This window comes from Mustelus asterias, chromosome 13 (assembly GCF_964213995.1).
Source record: "Mustelus asterias chromosome 13, sMusAst1.hap1.1, whole genome shotgun sequence".
Lineage (NCBI taxonomy): Eukaryota > Metazoa > Chordata > Chondrichthyes > Carcharhiniformes > Triakidae > Mustelus > Mustelus asterias.
Window position 1 is genome coordinate 59,777,229 of NC_135813.1, and position 13,636 is coordinate 59,790,864.

The window sequence follows — 13,636 nt, forward strand, 5'->3', positions numbered from 1 at the left end:
CTGCACAAACTCACAATAGCAGAAACAAAAGCAGCAGAAAGGGCAGCAAAGCTTAAGCGTTAAGAGCTGCAGACTGTAACAACATATAGCAATATGGTTAGCACTGCTGCATCACAGCAACAGGGAGCCATATTCAATTCTGGCCGCGGGTGACTGTGAGAAGTTTGCACATTCTCCCCATGTCTGGGTTTCCTCCGGGTGTTCCGGTTTCCTCCCACAGTCCAAAAATGTGCAGGTTAGATGGATTGCCCCTTAGATTTGGGGGATTAGCTGTGTAAATATGTGGGGTTCTGGGGATTGGGCCTGCGTGGAATTGTTGTTGGTGCAAGCATGGTGGGCCGAATGGCCTCCTTCTGCACGATAGGGATTCTATACAGCAAACAAATTTCCTGATAACAAGACGACATGTAACTAACTCTGCAACCAGCAGAAAATTCATCTCTATGAGAATCGTGCAACAACTCTTGTGTATGATTTCAATATCAAAAATACTTCAGAAGTGAAAACCCTCTTCTTCATTGGGTCTGTTCTGTGTCCTTCCAGAGACAAGTCAACCTCATTTACAAACTATTCTTTTGTTTATAACTTGTTAAAAAGGTCTATTCCCTATAACTGTATTTTCCTTGAGAGGGGGTGAGGGAGAGTGCAGATGTTTGTGTGTGTAAGAGTGTTTGTGTGCACGTGTGTGAGTGGGTAAGACAGAGTGAGTAAGTGGGTGAGCAAGTGACATAGCGTTAGATTTTTGGGGCGAATGCATGAATAAATTAATCCTTTGTACTTAAAGCAGGGAAAAGCTTGCTGCTGATTATTCAAATTATCCACACATTCGGGTTAAGAAACCTACACATTTGAAAAACATGCTGTTTTCAAAAACACATTGATTACGGATAGTAAAAGAACGGAGCAGGGTTTTTCCAGTTCTCGCTCATCAATGTCCATAGCACTTTCTGAATACAAGTTTTGTAACAGTAATTTATTGAACATCTTCAGGTAAATTTTGAAGGCAGGGTGGCTTATAAAATAAAGCAAGTGGCCGGCCTGCCACCTTCTCCAGACAACACCCTGGTCTCTTCCCCATGTTACGGGGGGAAGGGGGAGCTAAGGCATCAGGCAGGCAGCCCACCCATTCTTGAGGGGGAGGAGAGGAGGAGGGGCGGGGGGGCGTAGAGTTGGGGGGGGGGGGGGGAGGTAGGGGTATGGCTTGATCGGGAGGGGGGGTATGGGTGGGACGGGTAGGGTTGGGATATGGGTGGGACCGGGGTGGGGGGGGGGGGGGTTGTGGACGTGGACCGGAGAGGAGGTTGGGGGGGGTACCAGAGGGGGAGGTGGGGGTGGACGTGGACGTGGACCGGAGGGGGAGGTGGGGGTGGACGTGGACCGGAGGGGGAGGTGGGGCTGGACGTGGACCGGAGGGGGGGGTGGGTGGGCGTGGACCGGACTGGGGGTGTTGGGGGGGCGGTTGGACGTGGACCGGAGGGGGGCGGAGTGGACGTGGACCAGAGAGGCGGGGGTTGGGGGGGGGGGGCGGAGGCTGGCAGCATCCTTGGTTACGTTTGCTTACTTTATTTTTGTGTACAAAATGAAGTTCGTTTTGTTTAAAAACATGCAATCTCGTGGTCTCGTTCTGTCAGTTAATTACTGGGTGTTCAGATATCTCTTTAAACATTAACAGTCTTTAACAGGATCGTAACAATACACACTCACATGGGAAACAGAAAATACATGAAAAGAACAAATATATTTCTACTGGCAAATAATTTATTCACTACAAGCATCCCACAAAGTGAGCTGCTATGACCATGATTAACTGAGCACTCAATAACTTCAAGGTCACTTTTTTTTAAAAACAAGCTGAGAAGTTATTTAAATCTTGCCTAATATACTGGGCAGGCTTTATTTTGAGTCCCGTTACATTTCAAGACGGGGGACAGTGATATATTGCAGAGGATTTAGAGAAGTGACAAGGGTATTTTGGATCATAAAAATCATGTAGTTCAGAATTGCAATCATAAGCAACATTTTTACTGTGTGCAGTCTTGTGACAGCAAATCAAAATACTCAAGACATTTTATTCCTGAGTATTCTCCGGAGGAAAAATCTCCAGAAGAAAAATAACAAAAACTTTAGCACATATAGGAAAATTCTGAGGATCGTTTATGATCATGTGTTGACAGTTCAGTTGATTCCCATTAAAGGAAAGTTTAGGAGGGGAATGAGAAAGGTACAGATTCAGATCTTTAACCTTTACTATGTCACAGCTGTGGTTACATATCTGGTCAGCACAGGAGATCATTGGTGCATTCACACATCATGTTGCCGCCTTTCCTGATGCAATGTTTTTCTATGCTTCTAAGATTGTCCTGATCATGTCAAGGACACATGCATATCGGTCTTTGACTTTTGCTTGGTTGGAAGTCTGGCCTTTTGAGTGTGTAGAAAGAAATTGAGTGATAAAAAGTACTTTAGAGAAATAAAATGTTAAGAATTAATGTACATAGTCATGTTGGGGCAGCACAGTGGCCCAACTGTTAGTACTGCTGCCTCACAACGCCAGGGACCCGGGTTCAATTCCCACCTTGGGTCACTGTCTGTGCGGACTTTGCGCGTTCTCCCCGTGTTTGCGTGGGTTTCCTCCTGGTGCTCCTGTTTCCTCCCACAGTCTGAAAGATGTGCTGGTTGGGTGCACTGTCCCGAATAGGCGCCGGAATGTGGTGACTAGGGGAATTTCACAGCAACTTCATTGCAGTGTTAATGTAAGCTTTACTTGTGACTAATAAATAAACTTTCAACTTTTTAGTCAGAAAAGCAAAATAAATTAAAACAAAGAGGAAGAAGAAAATGATCTCGAGAGAAAAGACACTGAGTAAAAGTATTTAAAGTTATTTATAATTGCAAGTATTTTATTTTGTAAGTTAGGTTTGTTATTTAACATGATTCAGTTTGCACATTACTTTCATGTGAATGCTTGCAAGAGTTGAAACTATCTAAAATGTGGAGAAGGTATAAGGGATAATTGAATGGTTAGCAGAATCTGGATATACCCAGGCTATTCAAACTTCAAATTAAACTGGTTAATTGGCACCAATAGAAAACTGAAGATCGATTAAATCTCTCTCCAAACACAATGAATAAAGGAATCCGACACAAAAATCATTTAGAATTGTCCATCAAAGCAGTAGTTACCCACCTCAAATGAATAGACATTTCCAGTAGTCTTGACAGTCAATATGTGCGAGTTGTTCGTGAAGACAGAGTACATCACTGGACAGTGATACTTTCCTAAAAAACAAGCAAATATATCACCATAATTAGTCCCTTCCGATAATTGTACATGATTTGAAAATCTACCTTTACTCAAAGCAATTGAATATTATTTTGAATGTGCAATCCCCCCTCTCAGAGTTTGAATGCAGGAAGAGATACTGGAAATTCTATAGACAGATAATATTTTCCAACAGTTAAAATCTAATGTAATAGTAACAGTCCAAAGATGTGCAGGTTAGGTGGATTGGCCTCTTAGTGTCCAAAGACGTGTCAGTTAAGGGGAATAGTCATGGTAAATATGCAGGGTTGTGGGGATAGGGTGGAAGGGTGGGCCTTGGTGGGATGCTCTTTCGGAGAGTCAGTGCAGACTTGATGGGCTGAATCATAGAAACGCTACAGTACAGAAAGAGGCCATTCGGCCCATCGAGTCTGCACCGACCACAAGCCCACCCAGGCCCTACCCCCATATCCCTACATATTTTACCCACGAATCCCTCTAACCTACGCATCTCAGGACACTAAGGGGCAATTTTAGCGTGGCCAATCAACCTAACCCGCACATCTTTGGACTGTGGAGTCCGGCACCCGGAGGAAACCCACGCAGACACGAGGAGAATGTGCAAACTCCACACAGACAGTGACCCAAGCCGGGAATCGAACCCAGGTCCCTGGAGCTGTGAAGCAGCAGTGCGGGCACGGTATGGTCTCCTTCTGCACTGAAAGGATTCTATGGTAATCAGCAGACACATACCTCCTTTGATGTGTAAATGGGCAAGACACAAAATATTAAACTTTGGTCCAATGGCTATTGGCTGTGTCTCATCTAGGAATTATTTTCCATCTTTTTAAGTTCCTCTCTTGCACCTGCCTACAATTGCTGACAACATAATTGAATGAAAGACTGTTCGAGCTCTATAGGTATGTCAGGAGTAAAAGAATGACTAGGGTAAGATTAGGGCCAGTCAAGGACAGGAGTGGGAAGTTGTGCATGGAGTCTGAAGAGGTAGGAGAGGCACTAAATGAATATTTTTCATCAGTATTCACACTGGAGAGGGACAGTGTCGAGGGGAGTACTGAGATGCAGGCTGTTGGACTGGATGGGATTGATGTTCATAAGGAGGAGGTGTTAGCAATTCTGGAAAGGGTAAAAATAGATAAGTCCCCTGGGCCGGATGGGATTTATCCTAGGATTCTCTGGGAGGCTAGAGAGGAGATTGCAGAGCTTTTGGCTTTGATCTTTGGGTCGTCATTGTCTACAGGAACAGTGCCAGAAGACTGGAGGATAGCAAATGTTGTCCCCTTGTTCAAAAAAGGGAGTAGGGACAACCCTGGTAATTATAGACCGGTGAGCCTTACTTCTGTTGTGGGCAAAGTATTGGAAAGGATTATAAGAGATAGGATTTATAATCACCTGGAAAGGAATAATTTGATTAGGAATAGTCAGCACGGTTTTGTAAAGGGTAGGTTGTGCCTCACAAACCTTATTGAGTTCTTTGAGAAGGTGACCAAAGTGGTGGATGAGGGTAAAGCAGTTGATGTGGTGTATATGGATTTCAGCAAAGCTTTTGATAAGGTTCCCCATGGTAAGCTTTTGCAGAAAATACGGACACATGGGATTGAGGGTGATTTAGTGGTTTGGATCAGGAATTGGCTAGCTGGAAGAAAACAGAGGGTGGTGGTTGATGGGAAAAAATCATCCTGGAGTTCAGTTACTAGTGGTGTACCGCAAGGATCTGTTTTAGGGCCACTGCTGTTTGTCATTTTTATTAATGACCTGGATGAGGGCGTAGAAGGATGGATTAGTAAATTTGCGGATGACATTAAAGTCGGTGGAGTTGTAGACAGTGCGGAGGGAAGTGGCAGGTTACAGAGGGACATAGATAAGCTGCAGAGCTGGGCTGAGAGGTGACAAATGGAGTTTAATGCAGAAAAGTGTGAGGTGATTCACTTTGGAAGGAGTAACAGGAATACAGAGTACTGGGCTAATGGTAAGATACTTGGTAGTGTGGATGAACAGAGGGATCTGGGTGTCCAGGTGCATAGATCCCTGAAAGTTGGCACCCAGGTTGATAGGGTTGTTAAGAACGCGTACGGTGTGTTAGCTTTTATTGGTAGAGGGATTGAGTTTCGGAGCCAGGAGGTCATGTTGCAACTGTACAAAACTCTGGTGCGGCCGCACTTGGAGTATTGCGTACAGTTCTGGTCGCTGCATTATAGGAAGGATGTGGAAGTGTTGGAAAGGGTGCAGAGGAGATTTACCAGGATGTTGCCTGGTATGGTGGGAAAATCGTATGAGGAAAGGCTGAGGGGCTTGAGGTTGTTTTCGTTAGAGAGAAGAAGGTTAAGAGGTGACTTAATAGAGGCATACAAGATGATCAGAGGATTAGATAGGGTGGATAGTGAGAGCCTTTTTCCTCGGATGGTGATGGCTAACACTAGGGAACATAGCTTTAAATTGAGGGGTGATAGATATAGGACAGATGTTAGAGGTAGGTTCTTTACTCAGAGAGTAGTAAGAGCGTGGAATGCCCTGCCTGCAGCAGTAATAGACTCGTCAACATTAAGAGCATTCAAATGGTTATTGGATAAACATATGGATGATATTGGAATAGTGTAGGTTAGATGGGCTTTAGATTGGTTTCACTGGTCGGCGCAACATCGAGGGCCGAAGGGTCTGTACTGCGCTGTAATGTTCTATGTTCTATTCTGTAACCAACTGTTACTAGATGCATCATAGTGGCTGGAGTAACGGCTCATCCAATTTTCTTTCCCATTAAAAGCAACTAGCTGTAAATATTTTAGAAATTCTCCAACATACAAACACGGGGGCACAGTGGTTAGCGCTGCTGCCTCACAGCGGCAAGAACCCGGGTTCGATTCCTAGCTTGGGTGACTGTCTGCGTGGAGTCTGCACGTTCTCCCAGTGTCTGAGTGGGTTTCACCGGGTGCTCTGGTTTCTTCCCATGGTCCAAAAAGACATGCTGATTAGGTGCACTGGTCATGCTAAATTCTCCCTCAATGTACCTGAACATGCACCAGGTTTGATGACTGGGGGATTTTCACAGCAACTTCATTGCAGTGTTAATGTAAGCCTACTTGTGACACTAATAAATAAACGTTAAATATTAAACATAAGTCTTCTGTTAGGGAATTTGTACAAGTTAGGGAAAACAAAGTTAGTTTAATGAAAATTCACACTAAGTGAAAAACAATGGGAAAGGTTAAACATGATGTGGAGATGCCGGCGTTGGACTGGGGTAAACACAGTTAGAGTTTAACAACACCAGGTTAAAGTCCAACAGGTTTATTTGGTAGCAAATGCCATTAGCTTTCGGAGCGCTGCTCCCTCGTCAGATGGAGTGGATATCTGCTCTCAAACAGGGCATACAGAGACACAAAATCAAGTTACAGAATACTGATTAGAATACGAATCTTTACAGCTAATCAAGTCTTAAAGATACAGACAATGTGAGTGGAGGGAGCATTAAGCACAGGTTAAAGAGATGTGTATTGTCTCCAGACAGGACAGCCACTGAGATTCTGCAAGTCCAGGAGGCAAGCTGTGGGGGTTACTGATAGTGTGACATGTTATAAACCCAAGATCCCGGTTTAGGCTGTCCTCATGTGTGCGGAACTTGGCTATCAGTTTCTGCTCAGCGACTCTGCGCTGTCATGTGTCGTGACCTTCACAACACACGACATCGCAGAGTCGCTGAGCAGAAACTGATAGCCAAGTTCCGCACACGAGGACGGCCTAAACCGGGCTCTTGGGTTTATGTCACATTATCAGTAACCCCCACAGCTTGTCTGGACTTGCAGAATCTCACTGGCTATCCTGTCTGGAGACAATACACATCTCTTTAACCTGTGCTTAAAGCTCCCTCCACGCACATTGTCTGTATCTTTAAGACCTGGTTGGCTGTAGAGATTCGCATTCTAATCAGTATTCTGTAACTTGATTTTGTGTCTCTGTATGTTCTGTTTGAGAGCAGATATCCATTCCATCTGACGAGGGAGCAGCGCTCCGAAAGCTAATGGCATTTGCTACCAAATAAACCAAAGGTTAAACAGTCAGGCCCATATCCATTCAAGCTCAGAAGAATAACAGGTGATCTTATTGAAACATACAAGAGCCTAAGCAGTCTCTTCTACATTGGGGAGGCTAAACACAAAATGGATGGACTGCTTCACAGAACACCTGTGCTCAGACTACAACCATGACCCCAAACTTCGCTTGCCATTTTAACTCATTATCTTGCTCCCATGCCCACATTTCTGTCCTTGGCTTGCTGCAATGTTCCAGTGAAATAGCATCTCATCTTCCAAATAGGGACTTTACAGCCTTTTGGACATAACATTCAGTTCAACAGCTTCAGACTGTGAACTCTCTCCTCCATTTTGATTTTTTCCCCAACCCTCTCCTCCATAGGGCCACCTGTAACTTGCTTTGCTTTCAGAGAATGCTGACCCTTGTTCTGATATTAACACATTCTGCTATCTTACCTTTCTGCTATTACTAGCACCTTCTTTAGTCTTTAACAATAGCATGAACATTCCCTTTGTCTTATGTCCATGACATCTTTGTCAATCTGTCCTGAGCTCTCTTCTAACCCTGACCTTCTATTCTGCTCCACATTCTCTGCCCGCCTCAACTATATAATCCATCACATTTCTACCCCATCTCAGCTCTGAAGAGCCATATTGAGTTCACACTCTCATCTGTTTTTATTTAAGATCCTGAGGGCACTTGACAAGGTGGATGCTGAAAGAATGCTTCCTTTTATGGGAGAGGTTAAAATTATAGGACACAATTTAAAAATAAGGGGTCTCCCATTTCAGGTGGAGATGAAAATTTTTTTCTTTCAGTGGGTCATTAGTTTGTGGAATTCTGATTAACTGGATCTTTTCATGATTGACAAGGGAGTCCACCCCAGAGTGTCTGATTAAGGTTAACGGGTCCCTGACGGCGCCCCTTCACTTTGGGAGAGGAGTACGGCAGGGCTGCCCCTTGTCCAGCCAACTGTAGTCCGTATGCGTGGAGCCATTCCTGCGCCTCTTGCGGAGGAGGTTGTCAGGTTTGGCCCTGCGCGGACCGGACGTAGGGGTGGTCCTGTCAGCTTACGCCGATGACGTGCTCCTCATGTTCACGGACCCGGCTGACCTGCGGAGGATGCGAGAATGCCAGGCGGTGTACTCCGCCGCGTCCTCCGCCAGGATCAACTGGGCCAAGTGCTCCGGACTCCTTGTCGGTCCTTGGGAGACGGACCCCCTTCCGGAGGAGCTCAGGCCTTTCACCTGGAGCAGGACCAACCTCCTCTACTTGGGGGCCCATCTCTGCCCAGCTGAGGAATCCTGGCCGGCGAACTGGCGGGAGCTGGAGGCCAAAGTCTCCGCCCGCCTGAGTCGCTGGACAGGACTGCTCCGAGTGCTGTCCTACGGGGCGCGAGTTCGCGTCATAAACCAGCTGGTCGCCTCCATGCTGTGGTACCGGCTGGTCCCTTTGACCCCTCCCCCTGGCTTTGTCACCGATATCCAGAGAACCCTCCTGCGGTTCTTCTGGGGCAATCGACTGCACTGGGTCCCTGCTGCGGTCCTGTATCTCCCGCTTGAGGAGGGCGGACAAGGTCTGGTGTGCCTCCGCACTCAGGTAGCGACCTTCCGCCTCCAGGCCCTGCAGAGGTACCTTTACGTTGAGCCCCCTCCACAGTGGTGTGCCATGGCGACGTATTTCTTCCGCCACTGGCACGGCCTCAATTATGACGTGCAGCTCCTGCATATCGATCTGGGGCGTGCTCCGACCACCCTGCAGGAGTTGCCCGTCTTTTACCAGGACCTCCTCACTGTCTGGAACAAGGTCGCCTCGCGACGCAGCTCTCCCCCGTCAGGAGTAGCGGCTCTCGTGCGAGAGCCGCTGCTCAGGAATCCGCTCCTCCAGCCGTATAACTTCAGGTGGCTGGCGGAGAGGAGGGCTGTGGACGCCGGGGTGACCAGAATCAGGGACGTGCTCGATGGCGGAGGAGCGGGCTGGATGAGTCCCCGCGTGCTGGCTGAGCGCGCGGGGACGACCATCCGGCGCGCGACCAAAGCCATCCTAGACCTTAGGACGGTCGTGCTCGGCCCCGAAACTGCACGCAAACTGGAGACGGCGCAGGCATGCGGTGGGATCCCGCCCGAGTGTTCCCCTGTTCGGGCGGAATTCCACATTGGCCCAAAGCCTCAGCCCCCCTCCCTGGGTGAGGTGCCCCACAGCCTGAGCCGCCTCGCGGAAATGCCCTCCGTGCCTTTGTCTACCGCGTGGAGGCGTTTCCTGTGCGGGCTGCTGCTGCACACCTTCCACTACTGCCTCCTCGCCTGTCGCCCGGATACACCTTGGCGGGCCTTGTTGCCGCCGGGCGGCGGAGGTCCCCGCTGGAGGTCCCTCTACGGAGGGATCTCCCCCAATTACGTCGGGGACCTGGGGTGGAGGGTGATGCATGCAGCAGTTCCGCACAACCGTAGGATTCACTGGTTCACGGGCTCCGAAGACTGCCCTTTCTGCGGCCTTGTGGAGTCCGTGGACCATGTCTATGTTGTGTGTCTTAGGCTGCACTCCCTTTATGTTATCCTCAAAAACCTTTTGTTGATGTTTTGTCTGCACTTCAGTCCCACGCTCCTGATCTACGGACACCCGGTGCGGAGAGGGGAGGGTCGGGATGGCGACCTCCTCGTGAACCTGCTCCTGGGCCTGGCGAAACGCGCCATTTACCGGTCCAGGCAGCGGGCGATCGAGGGGGCCGTCCATCCTGACTGTCTGCCCCTCTACCGCGGCTACGTTCGCGGCCAAGTGTCCCTGGAGAGGGAGCATGCAGTGTCCACGGGCGAGGTTGCGCTTTCCGTGCCCGCTGGGCACCGCAGGGGTTGGGGTGCATTATTGACCCTAATAATCACATTTTAATTTGATGTTTTTAAGTTTCCTTTGTACTTTGATTTCTGTTTGGGCTGTTCCCCCTCCTTTTTGGGGAGCTGCCCCTTTTACTTTGTCCTGATTTAATCTGAGTTTGTTTACTTGGTTTGGTTTGACCTGAAAAGAGGACAAGGGAGTCCAAGGGGTTGAATTATATGGGGGGGGGGCTTTATCACATTACCCATTCCCCCATCTCCATTATAAAAGTTGGTTTCAAACCAATCAAATTAAAAAGGTTGCCCCACAGCAATAACACACAGGGTGACAGACTAAACGAGCAGAGTGGGGCTTCAGCCCCTCAGTAGGAGGAGATCCATCTTAAGAGAAGCTGGCCAATCTGATTGGCTGGCAGTTCTATAAGATGCGAAGCTTGTGCTGCCAAATAAAGCTGTTGGACTTTAACCTGGTGTTGTGAGACTTCTTACCCAGTTCTAGAAGAGCCAGAACTTGGTAGAAAGTGCTGCCAACTAGGCTCCAGCAAGAAGAGCAATGGATCGTGGACTGAGGGGTTGTTTGAAGTAGTAACAGATACATACAAACATGCTAAGAGTAGGTCACTCACCCCCTCAATCCTGCTCCACCATTGTAACTTCAACCCCACATTCCTGTCAACCAATAACCTTTCACCCCCTTGTTCATCAAGAATCTGTCTCGTTCTGCCTTTAAAATATTTAAAGACGCTGCTTCTACTGCCTTTTGAGGAAGAGAGTTTCAGAGATTCACAACCCACAGAAGCTGTGGATAAAGGGGTTCAGTGGATGTACTGTACCTAGATTTTCAGAAGACATTTGATAAAATGCCTCATCATCGCAGAAAATAAAAGCTCTTGTTTAGGGTGTAACATATTGGCATGGATAGAAGATTGGCTAGTTAACAGAAAACAAAGTAGGCATAAATGGGTCATTTTCTGATCGGCAGAATGGCATGCCACAGGGATCAGTGCTGACTTGGATGACGGGACCGATGATATGGTAGCTAAATTTGCTGATGACACGAAGAATAGTAAGAAAGTAAGTTGTGAAGAAAAACATAAGGAGGCTACAAAAGGATATAGATAGATTAAATGATCTGGTCAATGGATCATAATGTGGGATAATGTATTGCTGTCCATCTTGACAGAACAACTAAAAAAGAAGCGTACTATCTAAATTGGAGGAGCTCTGAGATGCAGAAGGATCCGAATATCGTAGTGCACGAATCGCAAAAGGTTAGTATGAAGATGCAGCAAGTAATTAGCAAAGCTAATAGAACATTATTTGTTTATTGTGAGGGGAATTGAATACAAGAGTCAGGAGGCTATTTTTCAGTTATACAAGTATTAGTGAGGCCACATTTGGACGATTTATTAGATTAATGTCTGAAAATGGCGGGTTGTCTTATAAAGAAAGGTGACAAGCTAGGCTTTCGGCTGCTGGAGTTTAGAAGAGTAATGAGTGACGGGATTGAAACGTGTAGGATCCTGACAGGACAAGGTGGATGTGGAAAAGATGTTTCTTCTTGCAGGAGAGTCTAGCCACTGTTCAAAAATAAGGGGTTGCCCACTTAATACAGAGAGGAGGAAAAATTATCCTCTCAGACGGTTGTGAAACTTTGGAATTCTCTTCCTCAAAAGGTAGTTGAGGCAGAGCCTTTGAATATCTGTACAGCAGAAATAGAGTCTTGATAAGGAAAAGGGCAAAAAGTTATTGGAGGTGGGCATGAAGGTGGAGTTGAGGTTAAGATTAGTTCAGCCATGATCTTATTGGAGCAGGCTCAAGGAACCGAATGACCTACCCCTGCTAATGCACATGTTCATGGAAGAGATTGGATATCATAGGGAGTGGACCAGGTTTTGAAGGCCAGGCAGGGAGGCACAAATTAAAGATATCATCTTGGGGTGAGGGGTGCCCCCAATGCGCACAAGGCATCCCCCAAAGAATATACCCACTCCCCTTTGTTCCTGTCTTCCAACCATTTGGGATCAAAAGGCGGCCTGCCCACATCAACTGCATCACAGTGTGGGCAGCTTAATATTTAGGTCAATTTGCTTATTAGCAAGCTTAGGTCGGGGGTTGAAAGGAAGGTGATGAATTTGCCATCCATCATATTTTGCATGCTAGCCCCCTCCTCGCCGCCAAGTGGTAAATGGGGTAGACAAGAAAGTAGAGCTAAGCCTCAATCTGATCAGACATGATCTTATCAAATGGCTATGCAGGCTAAAGGTCCAATGACCTTCTCCTAATTCGTATGTATGTTTCTATGATCATTTTAGGACCTTCAACAGCAAAATGGAGAACCTTTTAATTGTCCTAGTTCAGGCTAAAATAAATCCATATCTGCAAGGTGAAAAAGTCAACAATTTAAATTTCATCTACCTATTCTGATGACGTTGTGCAGAAAAGCATTAGAAATCCAAATGCTCAAAAAAGCTGGCAGAATTAGATACAAAAGTGTAACATTTCGAAATAGCTAGAAAAATAAAATGCTTTCATAAATGTCACCAAAACGTTAGGTGTTTCCCCAAAGTCACACATGAGCAACGTATCTGTATGTATGCGTGTATTTTCTTACCAACAGAATGAGAAAATCAATTTAAAATAACCTTTTTGCTTAAAAGGGCTGGTATATCTCACTATTGCTCTGGAGGTTATGCAAGAGCAAATAAAGTTACTATGATACACACACATACGCACTCACCTATGACACATACACACGCATGCACGTACACACACAGATGTGCAGGTTAGGCAGATTGGCCATGCGAAATTGCCCCTTAGAGTCCAAAGTTGCGTAGGTGAATTGGCCATGGTGGCTATGCAGAGTTATGAGGATAGGGCAGAGGGGAGGGCAGGGTGGGATGCTCCTTCGGAGAGTCGGTACAGACTCGATGGGCCAGATGGCCTCTTTCTGCACTGTACGGATTTTATGATTCAATGGTTCTATGTAGCTGTGATTGCTTCCACTGTTGAATTGCTGGAGGTTGCTTTAAAAGGTGGGCTTAGTAGATTAAATCCAGTTAATGGGGAGGAGAGAAGGTTCCTTACTTCTGTTTTGCAGTCATGTGTGGCACTTTAAGCTGCCTAGTTACTTTGCAGCCGACCAGTAGCTGCTTTTCGATGCCTTTCTGTCTCTCCCTGCCTTGAAGCCTCTTCAAGACAGTTCTCTGTGGATCTGCCAGCTTCCAGCCCTGTTCAATGCATTTTGCAGGTAAACCAAGGCAGCCACTGTTACATCATGTGAACTGTAGAAGAATGCCGAATCACTTTCCACACAAGGCAAGTGGTAATTCCATTACAGTTATCCAAAGTCTCCTTCCCCACTGCAATGGTCCAAAGGGTTACGATTGTTCACACCTTTCAGTGGCTTATTAGTGACTTTGCCACCGAATTATTATTTATTTATTGTTACAAGTAGGCTTACCTTAGCACTGCAATGAAGTGACTGAAAATC

General features: G+C 46.6%; 1 protein-coding gene across 2 annotated transcripts in view; it reads right to left on the bottom strand.

Annotated features, from left to right (window-relative positions):
* ppil2 (peptidylprolyl isomerase (cyclophilin)-like 2) overlaps window positions 1-13,636 on the bottom strand; it is a 350,538-nt gene that overhangs the window by 232,260 nt on the left and 104,642 nt on the right. For both annotated transcript variants that reach the window (XM_078226847.1, XM_078226848.1), the window contains exon 7: window positions 3,188-3,279. In XM_078226847.1, coding sequence (XP_078082973.1) covers window positions 3,188-3,279 — 92 coding nt within the window. The remainder of the gene's footprint in view (window positions 1-3,187; window positions 3,280-13,636) is intronic.